Consider the following 21290-nt stretch of genomic DNA (forward strand, 5'->3'; position numbering starts at 1 on the left):
AATTCAGATTTATGTGAACGATAAATCTCTGTGATTGCCTGCTTCTGGTTATTTTAAATTTTGTCAGTGGATAACTTTTTGGTCGTACATTCATTTTTTTTATTATGTCTGTGATCTCTGCAGGTTCAGGCCTGACCATCAGTGACACGGAGTCAATCCATGGGAGTCAAGATGGTGGCAGTGTTGCCAACTCCCAAATTGTAGAGCTAAGAAGAATCCCTATTGCAGACACACATCTCTAACCTCTCATATTTTGTATTGGTAAAAAAGATCAGTATTTTTGTACTTTTACTGCTTTTTACTACGCTAAACTACATGGGCTAGTACACATTTTTGTTAGTTGTTTGATGCAATGAAAATGGTGGTTTGATTCCTGTTTTTGGGTATGTACTGAATGTGTATGTATATTGAAACATGCACATATTTTTTTTTGTCTTTTCAGTGACTTATATCTACTGAATGTAAATATCATGTAGAATTTATAGATATACAGTCCTAATTGTGTTGTCGGGTGATGTAGCATTGTTAATAAATAATTCACAATGTTTTACATGAGAGGTTTGCTTTCATTTTCTATCACACATTTAAAAAAATACTACTCAAGCAGACTTTTATTATGAAACCTTAATGGTGGAATCATTGAACAGAAAGACTCAAGGCTGACACTAGACACTGGTTTTAGCACCTCATTTTTATAATTTAAATGCAGAGTTAAAGACAACACCAAGGTTACCTTACACAGCATATTGTCATTTGTACAAAGCAGAATCTGAAATTCCTTATAATAAGTAACCCTTTTTGTTATGACTAAGAGAGTTTCTCAAATGCTTTTCATAATCTATTTTCATAAAAAAGGAAATCTGAATGTAGTTCTTGAAGGTCAATCATAGAAATGAAGTTCTTGGAAAGCTTGCTGATGTTACTCGCTTATATTGTGTGTGTCATGCCAAAAACAATAATCCCTTTTATTCCAACTGAAATGATTTATACAGTCAGTCTCTTTCATAGCTTGAACTGAATACAGATGGTTTGGCTAGAAAGTAAGATGTGTAGGATGGGAAACCACAGGCTTTGAAAAAATGGGCCAGAATGACAAGTCATGGAGAAATGTAGAAAATTTTGAGCTGCCTGTTCCAGACAAACAGAAAATGACAAGTGTTGTGTTACGTCCTTCCCATCCTGTCCACCTGACCCTCATCTCCTCCCTAACATGGCCCTGATGTTGTTACCCTTGTTAGTTCTTGTACTTAAGTACCCGTTTGTCTTGTCAGTTCCTGTCTGGTCATTGTCACTCCTACTGTCTGCCTCTGCCTTCGTCCTCAGCCATATTCATCCTTTTGTTTTGTCCCCTCATAGTCTGGTTTGTTTCCCTACTTCAGCTTAGTTCAATAAACCCCTTTTGTTCACCGAAATACCTGTTCATGAGTCCTTCATCTTGCAACTCAAAATACACATTACTTCAGCATGAATTTGGTCCTTGTTTGTTGCTGATAATAATTGATACTTTATTAATCCCATGGAGAAATTGTCTTAATGCCTCCCTCAACTTGCTCCTTGTAGAGTAAGTTGCTTGCAAAGGGCAGCCACCCATAGTGGCACCCAGGGAGCTGGGGGTCAAGGACCCACAGACGTGCTGAGGCTGGGTTTGAACCAGTGATTTAGTATGAAAATAACTAGCTCAATGCATTTTTAAATGTTTTCATGTTATGGAGGAGTTTGATACATGAATATTGATAAATGCACAGATCTAGTTGAGGCACGTTCATAGATTAAAGATGACAAGAGTTGTCAACAGCATTTTAAACTCAGTTATAGGGCCAGAAATACTGTATTTATAAGTGAATATAAAATAAATGTTAATTACAATACCTGCAGACTATAAATATATTCCTAAAAAAATTACTGATAAAGACATGAACATGCCTCAAGTCAGTGATATGATCAGTATTAGATATGGTTTGTTCATATACAAGTCAAAGACATTCTTGAAGTAAATATTTATCATGTAAATTTTTAGGTGTAAACCTAACAAATAACAGACCAAATCATTAAGATTTGGTCTGTTATTTGTTAAGTTCCCAGAGAAATGCGTTCTGGCTTTTCTGAGGTAGAACCAGTAGAGCTCAGCAGGGCTTCTTCTCCGTGGAACCACAGAAGGTTACAGGGCTTGCAAGTAATATCAGGTATAAATCATCTCAAAGGGTCCTCAGACATTGGGTACTTCTCACTGAGGTGCCTTTTCTGGTTATGTATTTCATTTTCAAACAGAGGATGGAAGTGCACTGCTTATCCACTGCAGTCAAAGAAGGATATTGCATGAACATTGTTAGATGGGGTCCTATTGCCGCAAAATGTTTCAGACATTAATTGAGCTTGTAATATGAAGCAGCTCGCTGCCCTCTCTGAAGATTACCGAGGTGAAATCCAGACGCCCTGGAGGATCAACCCTCAATCAGCTTCCATAACTTGATAACTTCATTTCAACCGACAGTTGTCCAGGTCTGCTTAGTATCACAATATAGCAATGTCCAATGTTTTACAGAACATACTGCTTAGAATCAATAGTAGACAAAACTGTGAGGTTAGCAACGTAGCCATATATCCTCATCATTATTGCATATTCTGTAAGTATCAATATCATAAAATAACTTTTACACCTGGCAGAATTGCAGTACATTGTACCATCAGCTGGATGGCTTCCGCATAGCAGAGTTCATTAACATTTCCCAGCATGCTCCCTGGTATCATAAACTGCCCTTGTCTGTGTATTTGCTGTGTACCCACTTATTGTCTGTGCTCTTACCCATGTTTGTACGTGTCCTTGCCTGATCCATTAGTGTCATTAACCACTTTGGAGTTACTGTGTGCAGTGAGACCTCCCCATGTTTCCCTGTCATGTGTGGTGAAATGATATTGCTGGTATTGTTTTGGTGCATGGCTTGATTTGCTGTTGCTTGTGTGTTGCACTACAGTTCCTGTAAGGGCAATACCCTAATACTGGCATAATCAGTATCAAATTATTTATTCCATTTGGCACTGCTTTGAATTGGTAACGTGTATTATGAAAATGTTTTTACATTATTACAAACTCATTACTTGTTATTACTTGCTGGCAGTCCATCTTATATACTTCAGTAAATTTATAAATTATATGTTCATTTAAAAGAGCTATTAACTGGTGCATGAATCGGTATGTCAGAGACTGGCAAGCAGAGCAGGGCAGAGATCTGTCTCCATGATGACAGCACTTCTTGAGCTGTTTATCTGTGGGCTCTGCATATGTCACTCTTATAAGATTAACAATAATCTTGTTACTAGCAGGCTGTAAAGTCATACAAAACATACAGAAAACAAGAAATAAAATGAGAAACAAAGATAAATAGCAAATGAAAGTATCATTAATTACATTTCTGTATGCTAGTGTATTAGAAAATATCATAATCATTATTATAAGTATAAGTATGTTTAAAATGTGCTGTTACAGTAAAAACAGACCATTATAATTAGAATACTCAGCATTTGATTGAAACAGATTCAATTTAATAATAAATCATGTAAGTGAATTAGTCAAATAAGTTTAGCTGTACCTCAATGTAAATGAAACTGTGAAGTAAAAACAGATGAAAGCTCCTGATTCATGCTAAGTAAGGGGTTGTGCACAGACAGAGACAGCGCATAGACAGCGCATAGACAGCATAGACAGCCTGCTAAATGGTCCACATATACTTTGGAAAGGCAGGATCAATCCATTGTGCAGATGCACATCAGAATGTGGCCATTAATTAATTTAGCAATGCTGAAAGAAGGCCTTTCTGGAGATTACATGAATCAGCACTGGCTCATCCTTCAGTGCGAGAGACAGGAAGAGAGGATGAGAAGGGGGGGCGGGGGTCGACAAACCAGTGACTCGGGCTTTGCTGTGACACAGGAAACCGTGTGCAATGGGAAACCCTGCTCTGCCGACTCACAAACTCCCTTTCTGATTCTCTACCAAGTAAACACAAAATACATAACCTTATTTACCAAACTATCCAAACTAAGATGCCATATCTCAGTATATAGTTTATCAGAACTCGAAACCATTACAGTTCCTCATATCAGGATCGCAGCTAGAGTTTCTGTCACCTTGGGCCCACCACATCATTTTACAGATAATTTTACACATATAAGAGCCCCTGAAGTGCTGAGCGCCCTGAATCTGGGAGGGTATCCAGGTTCCTACTGCACCTGTGCCTCATATTAAGATGCCTGAAATCTGCCTGGTATCCTCCTAGGTCTGTCACTATATACATTTTTAAGCTAGATAATAAAAAATGTAATATAAATCCAAAGAGGGATTCAATTAAACATACATATGCCTTGTTTGCATTCTAAGAATGTTTTTCTTATGGTTTTAGTGAGAAGAAAAAAAATCTTGAGACACTGCTATTTTTCTGCCAGGATTTAGACACAAACATAAAGGCAAGACAGCCCTGAAAATCCTGACATTCAAACATTCAAACCTCAAGAGAGCCCATGGTCTGTTTATGCAACACTCTGATAACCTAGAACACTTGAACAGAAAAATGTATGAGTACATGAGTATATCAGTTGAATACAGCCTGTTTGGGATGCATACTGATTCTGTCAGGAGAGAAAAGTCTGGATGCTCTTTGTATGAAAGGGATATACAAGAAAAAATGTCAGGTTTGATTTTGTAAATAAAATTTTCAGGTGATCCAAAACGTGTTTCTCTTTTCTACAAACTAAAATGTGTGAGCATGTGTTTAAGTAAACAGTAAAACAGGAGCAAAGAAAACTGCTTTGATATGTAATAGAGGCAGTGTACACTTCTGAAAACTCCAGATTCTCAGCTCCTGATTGATAGTCCAACCAGTGGAAGGCCAAATGGAAGGGTGCAAACTGGACTACCACTCTCAACCCCACTCTTCACTGCTGGTGATTCTGCACCGTGTAGCTGATTCAGGACTCATTGTGACTCAGGGGGAAATAAATCAACCAAATTAAACTGTTACATGAATCAGCTAAAGTCTAAAAATAGACACAGAGGGATTGGTTTTTAATAAAACTGTAAATGATACTAAGAGCCTTTGAATATATGGAACAAACGTGTAAGTGAATAAATTTTGGAATATCACATAAAGAAAAGTCACTATGACAATATTTTGTTCCAAAAAATGGTTTTGAGCAGCCCTGAGAGAACCAAGGTTTTTATCCCCCAACCACAAAACAATACAGACACTGAAAGCCTTCTGTTTTACAGCATTCAGTGATGAGCAGCATTTATTTCTATGTTGCTTAGTAATCTTTTTCATATAGGACAAAATTTGAATTCAGTTAAAAAATCCATCCATTCATCCATCCATTAATTTTCCTTCCAGCCACTTTCCAAGTACAAAGATTGGTGGAATAAAAGATAACAGAAAACCACTTGACAGAAGCCCAAAACCAAAAACAATGTAATTCGTAATACTTCACTTATTTAGCTATTAGTATTTATGGAAATAGATATCCAGGGATCAATGTGATTGGCAAGTAAGATAGAAACAGAGTGTACCTTGTCTGAAGAAAATCAGGTCTGTTAAGTCTCTGGACTCCTCAGTGCCTATTGTTAGCATTTCCATGACAACCCCCCTACCGCGCATGCATGTTACCCTATTCCACTCTAGGTAAACAGCTGGTGTGATCTTTCAGTGTGAAACCCAGACTCCAAGTTAAGAGGTTGCACATGTACATGGAAATTAACCTGTCCTCAAATTATTCTTTCCACCTTGTCTGGTCACTTCAGTATCATTATATGTTTAGTCTAGCTTAGTCTGCTCATCTTATAGCAATATCACCATAGAATAATACTGTGACATAGAAATTGAGGAACTTTGTTTGTTATAAGTTACATGAGCATAGAACTTGGAAGCAAGGACAGAGCAGGTGAGCTCTTGTGTAACAAATCTTGGCTCTTGGGTAACAAACCAAACAAAATGACAAAAAACGTAAAACCAGAACACTTTGTTTTGAGCCCTGTGGCCTGTATCACAAAGCTGGATTTCATGCTTGCTCAGATACTTTGTTGGATTTACAGTACCCCACTTTAAATAGACTTTATTTTCATTCAATTACATTTAGCCCTGACTACCTTAAATCTGACAAGTTATCTGATTAAGCAAGAAAACCTGCTTCATGATCCAATCCCATGCTCTCTCTCGCAGGAAGTCTGAGGGAAGTGAGAGTTTTTGGGTACAGAAAAACAATCTATTTTAATAGTCTGGAACATCCATCTATCATCTAAATGCTTATGCCTGGTGAAGGTCATTGGGAGGGGGGGGGTATGGAACCTACAGCCTGGCAGGATAGTGCATAAGACTGGGTTAGACCTGGGATGGGGTGCCAGTCCACTGCCAAGCACATACACACATGCAACACAGGTAATTTAGAGACGCAATGTGCCTGGTCAGACAACTTCCTGTGGGCTGGTGAGTGTGTCAGCAGGATTAGCTGGAGAAAGAAAACAGCTGAGCCTTGTGTAATGTCAGCACTCCCTAATCGCCAGCCTGCTCACCACAATAATACCACGTTACTCCTTTCCGTCTCCAAATGTAAGTAGCCCTCAATGACCTGGTCCAGCAAGCATAAAAGACAAGATGGCCAGGAAGTAGACATTCATCAGTCCATCTCCTAACAATTTACCCTAGCTCAGGTCACAGGGGTCATGGAGCCTAACCCAGGCAACATACTGTAGTACACAAGGCTGGGGTATATCCTGAATGGGCTGCCAGTCCACCACAGCGACCTGCAGGCACTCACACACCAAATTATACTCTATGGGCAAATTATACCCTCGCGGACAAATAAAGTTTTTTTAATTGAATTGAATTGAATTTCAGTGCTAATTAACCTAACTGCATGGAGTTTGAATGGAAAAGAAGTAAACATCTTTGTCAAACTTGTATGACATGCTGACTGCATTTAGTGACTGCCAGATAAGGTTACATTACACGTAATGAAATGTAATCCTTTGCTTTTCTAATTTCATGTCTAGCAACACTCCATCTTGGCAAATGGGACTCATTCTGTTGCTGATATAATAATGCAGCACATTGTGAGTGAGAGTTAATTCTCAATTGAGTTTTACTCAACTGCCTCAGATGTTTAGGCATCATCTGAGGATTCTTTTTTCCATTGTTATGCTGAATCTGTTCTGTTCTTTTTCTGTCAGATATGAAACGCTATTTTTACGCAAACATACAATACTTCAGTTATCTCTGAACTGCAAAGCTAAACTTTAGGATATTTGCTAACACCTCCCTATGATGTGCCACCTAGGAAATTAATTACTTGCTATAGTATAGCTACCATCTGGCTTGGGGTAAGAAAATTTAACATGAAGATTATTCACCATTTTCACCCTGGTGTGAGACAATACCCACTGTGCCAGAATAATCATATAGTAGCTCTATGACTATTCAATGTGTATTAAACTAAGTTTATACATGGACCAGGATTGGGTTTGGAACTTGTATAGTTTAAACTAACAGTTGCACATCTTTCCTAAGATCACCTTATATGTACACATAGTTCTCAACTTTATGAGCTAATTCATTCCAAATAAGTGCTCGTTAAACGAGAAATCAAAGCTGGAGATTTTTTCCCATTGAAAACTTTACAAGCCAAAAAATGGTTCCAGCCAAAAAATCCTCAGTCTTATTTTTTTGCCAAATAAACAAAGGAGACACAAACGTATTATTAGAATTAACATTTCATAAAAAATATTTGCCTATTTAAACAAAAAAACCTTTGGAGAAAAACTAAAAACATTTTGTTAAAATCGTAACACTCAAAGTCAGTTTTGGTCACTTAGATGTTCAGCAGATGTGGTGTTTTTCTTCATGTATCCCATTCAGAGCTGGTGGAGATCGCTTACAAACCGTACGTGAAATGAACCTAGAGTATTAACGGGATCAGGCTGGGTCGTGAAATAAAGTGGTACAAATAGGGCACTATCGTAAAATATTCTGTAAAGTATAATCCTACGCAACGCACAGACGTGCATGCACAGTCGATAATTCACACAGCAAGGTTATCTGAAAACTTTGTCGGGTCACAGATAGCTCTCTTTTAGCAGCGTGTGTTGAGTAACACACATTTTTATTTTTATTATAACCCACATTTTTAAGAAATTATAAAAAATGAAATTTAAATTTCTGCCACAGAAAATATAGATAGATATAGAAGATACAGACTCATATATCAGGTGCCTTGAAAGTGAAAACTACCTGTACACAAATGGGGTTTTAGGTTAGTGGAATATGACTATTAGCACAATAGATGGCAGGAAGCATGTGGACGTGACTATTAATTAGAGTAATTGACTAATTAAGTCACTGTAATTACTGACACAGTTGAATAATTAAGCACACAGCCATGGAATCTCCAGCATTAGCCAGCAGAATGGGACTCATTCTGTTGCTGATATAATAAGCCAGCAGAAGAGGTTAGTGACTTTCAACTTGGCACCATCTTGGGGCATCATCTTTTCAACAAATCAGTTCCCCAAATTTCTGCCCTGCTACAGCTGCATGGTCAACCACAAGCATAGGGCAGCGTGTGGCTCAGTGGGCTAAGCCTGTGTGCCTGTAATCAGAAGGTTCAAACCCAGCCTCAGCATGTCTGCGGGTCCTTGAGCAAGGCCCTTGACCCCCAGCTCCCTGGGTGCTACTGTGGGTGGCTGCCCTTCGTGGACAACTTACTCTACAAAGAGCAAGCTGAGGGAGGTGTAAAAACTATTTCCCGATGGGGACAATAAAGTATCAATTATTATTATTAAGTGGAAATGCCAGCTGCGAAGCAGCAGCCACACAAACGCACTGAAAGGGACCAGATCACCCAACATCAATACCCAACATTCAAGTCAACAAGTCCCAACAGCATATGCTGAAAAGTCTAATGGAATGCCTTTCCGGAAGAGCAGAGGCTACAGAAACAAAGGGTGGGCAAACTTCTTATTAATATTTTTGGTTTCAGAATGATATATTGGACTGGCTGGTGTCATTTTGAAGTATAATGCATACCTTTGCTGATTCTAAAGACAGAAACTGCTGTTAAAAACAGGTTTCAAGATGACTTTAGATATTGTTCCAAAATTCCACAAGATATATAACTAAAATATTGCAATGAATGCATGTTTTTACACTTACTTAAATACATCATTTGTAATAGATTTGTTCGACAGTTGTAACATTTTCCTAACACTTGTCACAATGTATTGAAACTTATTTCAAATTTACAAAACTATATCAACAAAAAAATCCAGAGAAAAAAACTTAGAAATTAGAAATATATTTTCAACATTTTAACTTTATTTCAGACAGAAAAACAGTTAAAATCATTCAGAACAATAATGCATCCAAACAGAATCTACTGTCAATTAACATCAACAAACTAAAAAGGTAAAAAAATATATATTGCACTTATTTCTACATTTTTTAAGATCCCACTCTCCAGCATCCAAACATTATGGCTCCCAAAGGAAATCAGATGCCTAGCTATAATAACTGACTGCAGTGGAAGCCTAAGGACTATGGAACTGGCAGATGTGAAACGGAAAATGTGTCTGATATACTTTTGCAGCCTTTCCGACCTAAAACCTAAAGTCACTAACATAAACACGGAAAACACAATTCTGTCTCAATATGGCAGTTATTTGCAACAGATTTTAATTCCTGTGGAGATGAAATCTGAATAAGTACAGCTAATGTTGTTCCCAAGATCTAAAATAGACAAACATAAAAGGTGTTTCACTGGAAATAAACACCAAATCCCTAAATCCCTATTATGTAGACATAATTGAACAAATTAAAGAAAAACAATACCAGGGAAAACTCAAATACTCTCCCAGGAATCATCTTTAAAACTTTCTTTGTAGGACTATTTTTCCCTTTTTGTCACAATTTTACAAGATTTGTAGAAGCAGCAGCACAAAGAAAAGCTGAGCTGTAAATTATCTTAAGTATGCATTTTTGAATAATTATACCAGAAATGTCAAGGCCATATATTGTCAGAAGCTTGCTGGTCTCAGGTATATACGTATAATGATTTAAATGGTTAGTTAAACTTTTAACTGATGTGTTTCATTTTAGAACTGCACTGACAGAGGACTTTCCATTGTGAAAAGTTTTGTGATTACCAAACCTTGTTCAAGCCTTCACCATTAATAACTTTTACTTTAAAGTGCTTTACAATTAAGGCTCTCCAAAACCAATCTCAAACTGGTTGTCATTATATGAGTTTGAAAACAAATGTAGCACTCATTTAAACCTACGACTACTTGACCAGTTTAAAATGTGGTTTCGCAACATGCAATTTCTCTCCTGCTGTATCAGTATGGCCTCCGTGGCCTTTCACACTACTGTCTTGTTTCATGCTTTAACCTATTCCTTAAAGTTATTTCTTGGTTTCATTGGCTTGGGTTGATGTCTGGATTCTGCAAGTGCAGCAGGACAAAAAGGGAATGTCGTCAGCCTGTAAAAGCTGCCTTAAAACTGCACGTATTCCATCTTGTTTATTTTTCCTTCCTTCAAATCACACAGTGCAACTGAAACAAGAGTGTCTTACGAACCGTTTGGCAAGTGGCATCACCTGAGATTGAGTGCTTTTTTAGGCAGTACGGAACAGAGCATTACTCTTTAACACAAGTCGACAGGCAACAAATGCTCTACATTGTGTGGCCTTGTCTACCAGGTGCCAGTCCTACCCATGTCTATCTAAGTTTGTTAACCAACACAGAATAATACACATCTGCATGCACATACACATGTACGTGCACACATACACAAATCTTGTGCCTTATCTCTTGCTCTTCTACAATAAAGTCTATACAATAAAAATGCAAAGAAAACAAAATCTGGATTGAAGGTAATTTGCAACAAGAAAGCAAATACTTAAATATGAGTCAATGAAGCAACAGGTAAAGAGCCTGAGAAAAATGTACGTGTGCTATGTGGACTCATGCAAATTGAGTGACTTCACAAAAAAAAACAACTTATAGAAATTAAGTTTTCACTTAGTCAGTGCATTTTTTGTTTTTTTTCTGTTTCTGCATTACTAATAGATGTGCAGACGAGGAAATTTTAGTACAGTCTGCAGTCTCCTAGCGCAACATATGCAAGTCATTAGTGATTTTAACAGAACCACACAACACAAGCAAACAATAAAATGTGCAAACTTCCATATGAGGCAGGATGAGGCCTGGCTTCACATCTCTCTTCTTGAAATGAGTGCTTCAGGATACTGATAGTTTTCTCCTGCTTGCTTTCTAACATGTGTCATGACTACAGGGCAGGCAATCACCAATCCCAGACAAAAAAAAAAAAAAAAACGGCTTCTTCAGTTGTGGGCAGCTACATGAATTCTGCTAGGTTAATCTTCTCTCTGTCCATTCTAGTGGACAGAATGTTATTCACCAGGTAATTCTTACATGTCATTCCTGGAGGAGCTTGTACAGCTTCATAACATTTCTATCGGTTTCCTTTCTCTTGATATTGACGAAAGGAGAAGGATGCCAGATGTGGGAAAACTCAAATTCTGGGCATCGTCTAGGTTTTCTTCACCGTGATGGACAGCTGTTGGGCCTCCCTTCCTCGACTCCACGAACTTGATCTGGATTTGGGTCGATCTGATAAAGGAAGAAATTAACTGAATTTTCAAGGCTACAGATACAGTATACAGCTACATTAAAAGTGAAACTTAATTATGTCATTAGGGGTCAGGGATCTGAAATCATTTGACACAAAAAAAATATTCCAATCTGGAAATTGGTATACATGGAAAAAAGAAAGGTTTATAACTGTATGTATCCTTCAAACATTTAAAATGTAATACTGACATCCTCAATGAACTTAAAGTGTGCACTGCTGCTGAGTGGCTCACCTCAGAGTAGAGTGGAGGGGGCTGGAAGCGGAACTCCTGGACATAAGCAAACAATGGTCCATCAAGTTCATCCCTAGACACGGGCACCTCCAGGCTGGTCCGTCTCTGCTCCTCGGTCACAATGTCTGTGTAGCTTGGAGGTGCTACAGATAAAGAGAACAAGGTATCAGCACCACATCTAACCCAAATAAGGGTCTCATGTTATTTCTCAGACTATCTGTTCTATATACTGCTTAGCATGCTTTTGTTTCTTTATGTTGGGTTCACCTCTTTTCAGGATAGTTACATAAAATTTACCTGGGCAAAGACTTTAAAGTACTGTGGTGTTTGCATTTAAAAATGGATAATTGTTTCCTGTAAAAACCGGTGGTGTGCAAAAACTTTTCACTGGTAGGGTGTGTATATAAACACACACACACACACACAGGTTTGTAATTATATCTTTGTGGGGACTCTCCATTCCTATCTATGGGGAAAACTCTAATCCCAACATGACAACCTTAACCCCTACCCAGCCATAACCTTAACCATAAGTAACCAAACTAAATGCAAGACTTTTGGCATTTTTAGTTTTTCGATTCAATTCACAGGTCTCTGTGGGGACCTGAAAAATCATCGCCCTAACATCAAAATAACAAGTTCTTGTTACATTGTGGGGAACATTTGGTCATTTTGCATAGACACTTTCACATGAAAGATCCGGAACATGGTCCCGGTTTACAAGACCCTGGGCTGTGTCACGCTGGAACCTTTGTAGCTCCAGGACACTTTTGTGTGTCATTTTCACACCACACAACAGGAAGTGGGACCTTTATGCTAAATAAGCACGGCAGACGCAAAAAGTTCGGAAGTTAAATTTCAAATGTAATTTTATATGAAACTACACTGCCACACCAAAATAATGAAGGACAAATAAGTTGTTTTGTTAGTTATTTCTTAGTTATTGGAGGGATCGAAAATGGGACACAACCTTTTATTTATATTTTAATTACATGACCTGTAACATGTTCATGATTCTTATTTATTAAATCTGGCCAGCAGATTGATTTTACATTTTCCACAGAATAAAAAACAATGCAATTAGGGGTGCACCGATCGATCGGCGCACCGATCTATCGGCCTCGATCACGTTAATTTGAGGGGATCAGAAATCGACCATATTCCCATGAGATCCACCGATCTTAGTTATATGCTTTTAAATCAGCCTTTTCTCCCATTCCCGAGAGAGGTGCAGTGCAGGCTGCCTCCCTCCCGCCCGCCCAATACATTTTTACAAAATTAGAGAAATTAAAGTCTGGAAGAAAAAATATGATTTTGTAGTTCAAACAGCAATGCTCATTTATATGTTCATTTATAGTTGAGGACACTACCTCATGTTTTGTGAGTATTCATATCAATTTACTCAATAAAAATGGAAACATTGAAGTAATTGTCTTTTAGTTATGAAAGAAACAAGATCGGCAAAAAAAAAATCGAGATCGGCAGGTAAGGTTGTCTAAGGATCGGTGATCGTTGATCGGCCAGAAAACTGCAATCGGTGCACCCCTAAATGCAATGTTTTAGCGCTAATAAGCACTGGCAAGTTTCACCGTGTAAGTATATTGGTTAGCAATAAAATGTTCTTTTTCGACATAACATCCAAGTTAGTGTCAGTGCTTGTGGTCAACCAATCACAAGCGGTCACTGTAAGCTCTTCCCCAGTAGTTCCTGTTACAACGAAAAGTACCTAGTCTGGAGTGGGTATTAAAAAGGGCTTGGTACTGCCACTGGAGCTACAATTTGGCCAAATCCCTGCAGTGTGAATATGACAAAAGTCCCTAATTCTGGAAAATGGTTCTGGTTCCAGAAAAAAAATTCCGGAAGGCATGAAAGCGCCTTATACAAAATCTGCTATAATGCGCATGTCAAATTCTGTGGAACTCCCCTACCTTCGGGCCTTTCGGGAAGTGCCATGCCAAGCCAGGTCATGGCCATGCTGCACTGACTGCTGACGCTGGAGGTCCGGCTGCCAAAGGGATGTAAGGGGATAGTCCCAATGACCAGGGGTAGGTTGAGGGACAAGTTTATGGCTCCTGGGATGTCCACATACATCTGCAAAAAGTAAAACAGAGAAAATTTTAAAAAGAAGAAAAAAAAAACAATGGACTTTGTTCAATCCAAAAATAAAAGAAATGTATTTTTTTTAAATAATAAAATAAAATTAAAATTTAGCACTGTAATGCAACAAGTTCCATCAGGATTAAGGATGGAGATCATCCGATTTCAAAGCCATGCAGCAGCATCCTTCAGAAAGAGACGTGTGTATTTCTGCCTTTCATCCACATGCAATCCCAGAATATGATTGTATTAACTGCAACCTAAAATAGTTCATTTAAGCTCTGTCTTGGTCCTCCTTTGTTTTTTTTCATTCTCCACAACAGCTCATTTAACTTACAGTGACATCAACAGGTGCCATCAATTCTCCAAATTCAAATTATTAACACTTGTAGATTTAGATTAGATCAACTTTTCAGATTCCATAGGGAAATTACTGTAGCATTAAAAATTATTTAAATTTTTTTTAAAAAGTAATAAAAATAAAATGAAGAGGGGCTTGGTGATCATAAAAATGAATAATAATAATAATAATTATTATTATTATTATTATCATCATCATCAGTGGGCCTCATTCACCAATATTTTATTAAGAATTCTCTTAAATTTGTTCCTGCGAAATTTGTTAAGAACAACCTACGTCGGATTCATGACATGTTCTTAAGTAGCAGAATTGTTCACACCTTTGTTCTTAAGAATGGTGAATCCCACGTCTTAGTAACTGAAAGTGTGTGCCAGTTTGTCCTAATTAGCATAGGGAAACGCCCTGCAATTTCCCATAAAAGGGCATGAGACTGTACGACCGTGTGCAAGCAATGGCGAAGAGACACACAGGCTGTGAGCTGCTTGGCACTAACAGGAAAAAAAAACTTAAGTAATGCTGAAGTAGAAGTATTAATACAGTAAAATTCCGTTATAGTGGATTCGTTTATAACGGAATGTTATCTATAACGGACGAGGTCCTCTGGTACTGGCCGTGCGCCTTTAAGAACATGCAGAAAAAGCATCGGATATAGCGGACTCGCATTTAACGGAATTTCGCTTATAAAGGACAATTTAGTCCCCAGCGCCGCTTTTAGCTGTAGTTTTGTTCTGCTATAACGGACATGCAGCTCCACCGCAAGGCGCGTGGCGTGCCGGTGATATCCAGTGCAGGTACGTAGTCGGGATTATTAATAGTCACGCATCTGCTGAGGTAAAGCTGGATTACTAGATGTACAATATAATAATTTATAATAATTTAATGGGGTGTGGCATGAGTAAATGGTGTCCAATAGTTGTGTTCTGGGCATACAGCAACTCTGCATATAACAGACTTTGGATATAACGCACTGTTTTGCCAGGTCCCTTGAAGTCCGTTATAACAGGATCTTACTGTACAGGAGGTAAATGCAAATAGACACATGTTATTTAGTAGCGTAACCAGTGGATATAAAGCCCCAAAGAAAGCTGACACATGGAAAGATATCACCTTCTCTGTGAACGCTGTGTGCCAAATAAATCTAAATGATCTTCAAACATGCATTCCCTTCTCAGAGCACGATTGGCAAGCTCTTCAAGAAGTAACAGAAATGCCATTTTGATAGCAAGGCCAATGCGCAGAAACAGACCTATTTATAATCTGCATGATCGCCGAATGATTTTTTATATTTTACCTTTATAAATTATTCAAACACTTATTTTATGAACTGTAGAATGAACAAAACTGCTATAACCGATTATTTTGAACAAACTCTCATTACTCAAATGTGCGTACGAATGGTCTTGAGTGTGCGTAGATTCTGTTCTTAGCTAAGAACAAATTCAGATAAGAAAACATTGGTGAATGTCAGAATCTTCGTAAAAAAGTGCGTACATGGGGATTAAGAACAAATTTGTTTGTAAGAACGGTTGGTGAATGTGGCCCATTATTATTATTATTATTCATTTTTATGATCACCAAGCCCCTGTTCAGTTTATATTACTTATGCTTGTATTAGAAACAATAACACTATAATTTAATAATAGTGTAAAGTCACTAAATACGTTTATCACCTATTTAACAACAGGCATCAAAAGCTGATCTGATCAGAAATGTGTGAAGAGAACACCGTGGATATAATCATTACACTGTTAAAAAATTTTCCAGCTTCTACAGAAATTAAATATTCTAAAGGCAAATGAGTGGCCACGTCATAAATAAAGATTAACTTCTTTATAGTGTCCCTGTTCACCGTAAAAAGGTTTTGCACTACTAAGATATTCAGAGGCAGTCAGAGAGCTTCACTCACCATCACTGAATACTCCACTCTGATGATGGTGCAGTCCAGGATAGAGGGGGAAACTGGGGGAATTTTCAGCATCTTGCCGTTCCAGGTTTCCGTCTTTCCTGAAGACAACGACTCTCCTCGAAGGTTGGCGACCAACTGCTTGACTTCCTTCATCTTCCCTTTGGCATAGAAGGTCTGTGTTTGGTAAATCGCTGCTTTTGGCACAACCATACGAGAGGAGCAGTTTTCAATTTCAGCAAAGATCTGGATAGATTCTCCTGCAAGACCAAAAACAACATATATATAATTACTTATCTTACAAGTTTATCCCAAGGAACAGAGAAGTTTCAGGTGGATAATTTACTAGCGTAATTAAGTTTAATACCCTTCTAATTGGTAATTATAACAAGGCCTTTCCACTTGACTGACAAGTCTAAGGCCCAACATTAGTATTTTTTAATACTTAACGATCTTGATACGGATCTTGTATGATTTTGTGTACAATTATAATGAAATTCCAAACACAATACAGTTGAATTTAAATTAATTTAAAAGAAGATTGAAAACAGAATGTGGTTTAGAAAAGGCAGCAAACTAACACTGACAAATCAACAATAAACTGAAAATCCTCAGTTACATTTGACACCAATGAGCAACGTTAACTGATGACTCTACTGTCAGTCTTGCTTCAGTGGCCATACCTGGGGTGTAACCCTTTCTGTCAATTTTGGCACTTAAGGAAATAGGGCCTGAGGTGCAAAACCAGCAACATAAAGTCTTTTCTTTTGTGCTTGCCTGGGGTGACTGCAAGGGACAGAAGAGATTACTTCAACATGAGAACATGGAATAACAATTAGAGCTTCTTCAATTACTTTATTGTGTAACACCAAAAAATTACAGTGTATTTTACTGAAACCAGTGTCCCCCAAAGAAAAAAATTTAAAAGCACATATATATAAAAATAAACACTGATGGTTTTGTAAAAACATTAATAAAAGTCAACAGAACTGCCTTAGTGACTACTCAAAAGAGGTTTTATACATACACACACACACATAAAATCTACATATATTCCGAACAAATACCACTCCAAAAAGGCAATCTACAGAAGGCCTAAAGAAGGGACTGCAGACAATCCATTCAGTTCTTTGCAATACACGTTTAGAAAGCAGCCAATGTCATCAGAAATTTATTACTGATAATCTAATCAGACCACAAAAATTCAAATATAAAAAACTTTTACTGAGAAGTTTTACTTTAGCTTCATTTAACTGAGGCAAACTTTTTTAATCCCTTCGGTGTTACAAATATTGCAGTGGAATTCATTTTTACATACCCATCTGCTGCTAGTGACCAATTATTTGTAAATATTGACGGTTTTTTAAAAACCTACCAGCAATAAAGGAGTGTTGATGTCAATGTGTTCAAAGACTGTGAACTCCTTCTTCACTTTCATAGGCAGCAGCCATGGTCTATGAAGCTCAGCTTTAACCCAGTATCGCACACTGCCATGTTTGCCTTCAAAGGAGGTAGCCAGAGGTCTGTAGATAATATAGGGGTGTAACAATATGCTCAACATCTCCCAGCAGAATCTGACAAATATTATTTTTCCTCTGATGACATTACTGCATCTTTCGTCTTTTTTTAACTTATAATTTAACACGATTAACCAAAACACATTATATTAAGTGGCTACTCACATTTGTGGAAGCTCAAAACTGAATGCATACTCATGTCTTCCTGAATGGATAGTGATCAGACTTTCTTCTGAGTTATCATCATCTGAAGAAAAAGCACAAAATACAGTCAGAATGCACCTTAAAGTGTATCTTACCATCTAAAACGCATTAACTGATTACCCGATAAAACAAAAGATACACACGTTACAACCAAACTTAAATTTATATGACAATGTTTCTTCAGGATTTATAAAATTGGAGCATTTCTGATAGTTTTAGTTTATTAATATAATTTTAGTTTATTTATATACATTAAGAAAAAAAAAGTGAAATGCAGTAGACCCGGACCTGTATGCAGCAAATGGCTACATTTCATTACTGTATGTATACACAGAAACTATTATCTTAAAACGTTAAAACAAAATATCCTGTAAATGTTCCTTGTGTTTCAGTTTTCAGACAAAACATGGGGGAGGGGCAGAAAGGTCCTTAAATTGATGTTTCAGCCTTAAAAGTGGAATCGTCCAGTCTTAAAAATAAAACACCACTGAGTTTTATAAGTACTATTTTTTCCTCCTTATATCTCATTTATCGCTACCTGATCAGTCTTGCCATATTAAGCCGACGCGGACGCAGTAAACAAGTGCGGAGCAGCCAATCACAGGCGGAGGCGAGCAGGAGCGGACCGGCCTGAACCGGAACAGGCAGCCGCGCGGCGCCGCGAGCGGCCGTCATTCCGCCGCAAAGCTCTGCAGCTTTATCCCAGAACGTTTGCTTAGACAAATCCACAGTTTCTATCGCTAGTCATGAAAGACACCCGTAAAAAGCTGACATATTACATCGGTTTTACTGTTTTCTTTTCTTGCAAAATAAGTTGCAAATTTAGCGTATAAACGCCCGACTCTACTTAAAAACGCAACAAAAATCCATATATATTTTTTTTCTTGTGAAAAGTAAAGTTGCAAAGGTGCAACGTCAATAACACGCAGCCATAAAGTGCAACTTCTAACATACCCAGAAAGTCTTTAGGCTGCCGTCTACTATTATTTATATTATGTTATTTCTCAGGCAACACTTTGAAATTACCGTCATGGCAACAGGCTTACAGGCAAACTCCACCATAATCATCCGCAAAGTGACAAGGCTCATAAATGACATAATATGCAGTATGCTAGATAAAACAGAACAGTACAGGTTTTGTACTTTAACACGAACACTTCCAGTCTGGATTCAGCCTTGCATTTTTTTCCACAATGTAATGTAATGGGGACTTTTCTTGAAATAGACTTGCAGCATGCCCTTGATTAAAGGTAGATTTATTTATTAATTATTGTCGTTGTTTCTAGACTCCAGATACCGTTAAAGACGGATGGGAATCCCAACCAATCCGGAGGCAGGAAAGCAAGTCCCCCCCCCGCCCCTAGTTTCTGAACAGGATTAAACCGCTTTTGACAAAGGCTAGAATCACCTTAACAAGTATATATACACACACAATATATATATATATAAATATAAATACTAAAAAAGGAAATGCAAGATATAACTACTACCATTACTGACGGGCTGTTAGTTAAACTATAATCATATATTGATTATATAATTACTATACTTTTGCACTGTTACAGCAAATGCTACCTAATTACTTATATTAGCTTTGTACTTGGTCGAATAATTAATGTACTGGGATTATTATTTTGTGATTATTGCAAACAGTCACACACTTTCTTAAAATCCTTAAATAACAGAATTGGAAGACACTATTTGCATACGTACTGTACCCATTCATTAAGTTTGCATACCTAGGCACTGTTACATTTACATCAGGAACCGTCTAATATAGTACTATTCGAAATAATGACATTTTACCAAAAATAGTTACATTGCTTAACGGTTGTTTAAATACAAAATTGTTAAGGAATGCTGGTGTTTAAAGCATTGGGGAGTGCCACTATCTCATAGTAAGATGTGCTTAATGCTGTGCATTTGAAAACTTAGTATGGTTGAGTACTGTATGTTTCAAGAATGCATATTCTTGCAGGATACTGCAGAACATCGTAGATGTCATTCTAAAAGCATACAGGCTGCTTTAACAACTGTATATAAAAAGAAAAGCAAGCTACAAACTAAAGACAGACCCTTTCCCTTACCTCGTTCATGCCCAATTAAGATATCTTTGTAGTTTAAGTATTCCACTTCTTCAGAATAATTCTGAGTATAAGCGGTGTTGGATCCGGCATTTCGAGATTCTGTCCAACGGACTTTTGCACATCCCTTTGCGCGTATTTTGAGCGATTTCACTCGGATTTCACCGGTCACTTCAATGATCACCCTCCCTGAGATTGAATCCCCACTTGAGAAAACGGGGACATTACTGTCATTGAGACAATCGTAGCTTACTGTGAAGCTCTTCACCTTTCCTAGCACCATGGTAATAAGAAACTATTACAAACTGATATTAACAAAAATCTATGAAAATAAATGTAAAGGTCACTGATCAGTGCCTCCGCCTTGCAGAAGCTGCAGGCACGATCAGTGCTTTTCCAGCAAGCAGTTCATTGAGATCTAAAGGCTGAATAACAGCAATAGATGCTGTTACCGTCGCCTATGCAGCTGCGTGGTCTCTGCTCGAAGACAAGCTGCTGCCGTCGTTCAGGTCGCTTTAAGGGGAGCTTTATGAAAAACAACATCACTGGGCATGCGCATGTGCGGTAATTCATCTACTCTATGCTGCCGCCTGATGCTAAGGCATGGAAAGTGTTTTTGTCAGAAATATTGGCCACCCCAAAATCACAAAGAAAAGACTAGTCGGGCATTAATGTCCATCAATAAACATACTACAAAATAAGTGAAGTGAAGTGTGTGGCTGAAAAATTAGTTAAACCTAGCTCATTTATCACAAACAAGCTCGCACGATTCATACAGGCGTTTTGGCATCAGGTGTATGGTCTTTACACTATGACGGGGACATTTTGGTATTTCAGTTCACTGGCAGTTTTGCATTTGGAAATTGTATACAACAGAGTTTAAAACATTAATTTTACACTTAAACGAATTCAGGGTTTCAGTCGTGATTAAACTCTCTGTATCAAATCGACTTACTGTGGTTATTGTACATGTTATTCACTGAAAAGAGCGGTTGGTCCAAAACACTACCAATTTCCAATTAAATTAAAGCATTTCCAGGAGGATATATTGCATGTATGAGAACATAGTCCACCTATAGTAACTGAAGTAGAAGAGTCTTTCACAACAAACTTTCCATAGCAACAACAAAATAAGTACTAAAATTTACTCTTGCCCGCCATCTCGTGGTGGGTTTAATATTACACAGTGCGTTGGTGGTTTC

General features: G+C 37.7%; 2 protein-coding genes across 4 annotated transcripts in view; one reads left to right on the forward strand and one right to left on the reverse strand.

The window, feature by feature from the left end:
• The window catches only part of adgrv1 (adhesion G protein-coupled receptor V1), a 105131-nt gene extending 103719 nt beyond the window's left edge, over positions 1–1412 (forward strand). Inside the window, exon 90 of the mRNA XM_072708883.1 lies at positions 124–1412. Coding sequence (XP_072564984.1) covers positions 124–242 — 119 coding nt within the window. The 3' untranslated portion in view covers positions 243–1412. The remainder of the gene's footprint in view (positions 1–123) is intronic.
• Positions 1413–9331: 7919 nt separating this feature from the next.
• Positions 9332–20646, reverse strand: arrdc3a (arrestin domain containing 3a). Of its 3 annotated transcripts, none has more exons than XM_072708884.1 (8): positions 20541–20646; positions 17966–18047; positions 17659–17806; positions 16967–17069; positions 16287–16543; positions 13851–14013; positions 11923–12065; positions 9332–11668 (listed from the first exon to the last, which is right to left on the reverse strand). In XM_072708884.1, exons 1-8 carry the CDS (start codon positions 20629–20631, stop codon positions 11600–11602), a joined length of 1056 nt encoding a protein of 351 aa, XP_072564985.1. In that variant the 5' UTR covers positions 20632–20646; the 3' UTR covers positions 9332–11599. The 3 variants fall into 3 exon arrangements, with proteins under 3 accessions (XP_072564985.1, XP_023674101.1, XP_023674103.1); XM_023818333.2 differs by having other exon boundaries at positions 20092–20613; XM_023818335.2 differs by lacking the exon at positions 20541–20646 and adding an exon at positions 18543–18970.
• Positions 20647–21290: the final 644 nt, after the last annotated feature.

Source organism: Paramormyrops kingsleyae, chromosome 2 (genome assembly GCF_048594095.1).
Source record: "Paramormyrops kingsleyae isolate MSU_618 chromosome 2, PKINGS_0.4, whole genome shotgun sequence".
Lineage (NCBI taxonomy): Eukaryota > Metazoa > Chordata > Actinopteri > Osteoglossiformes > Mormyridae > Paramormyrops > Paramormyrops kingsleyae.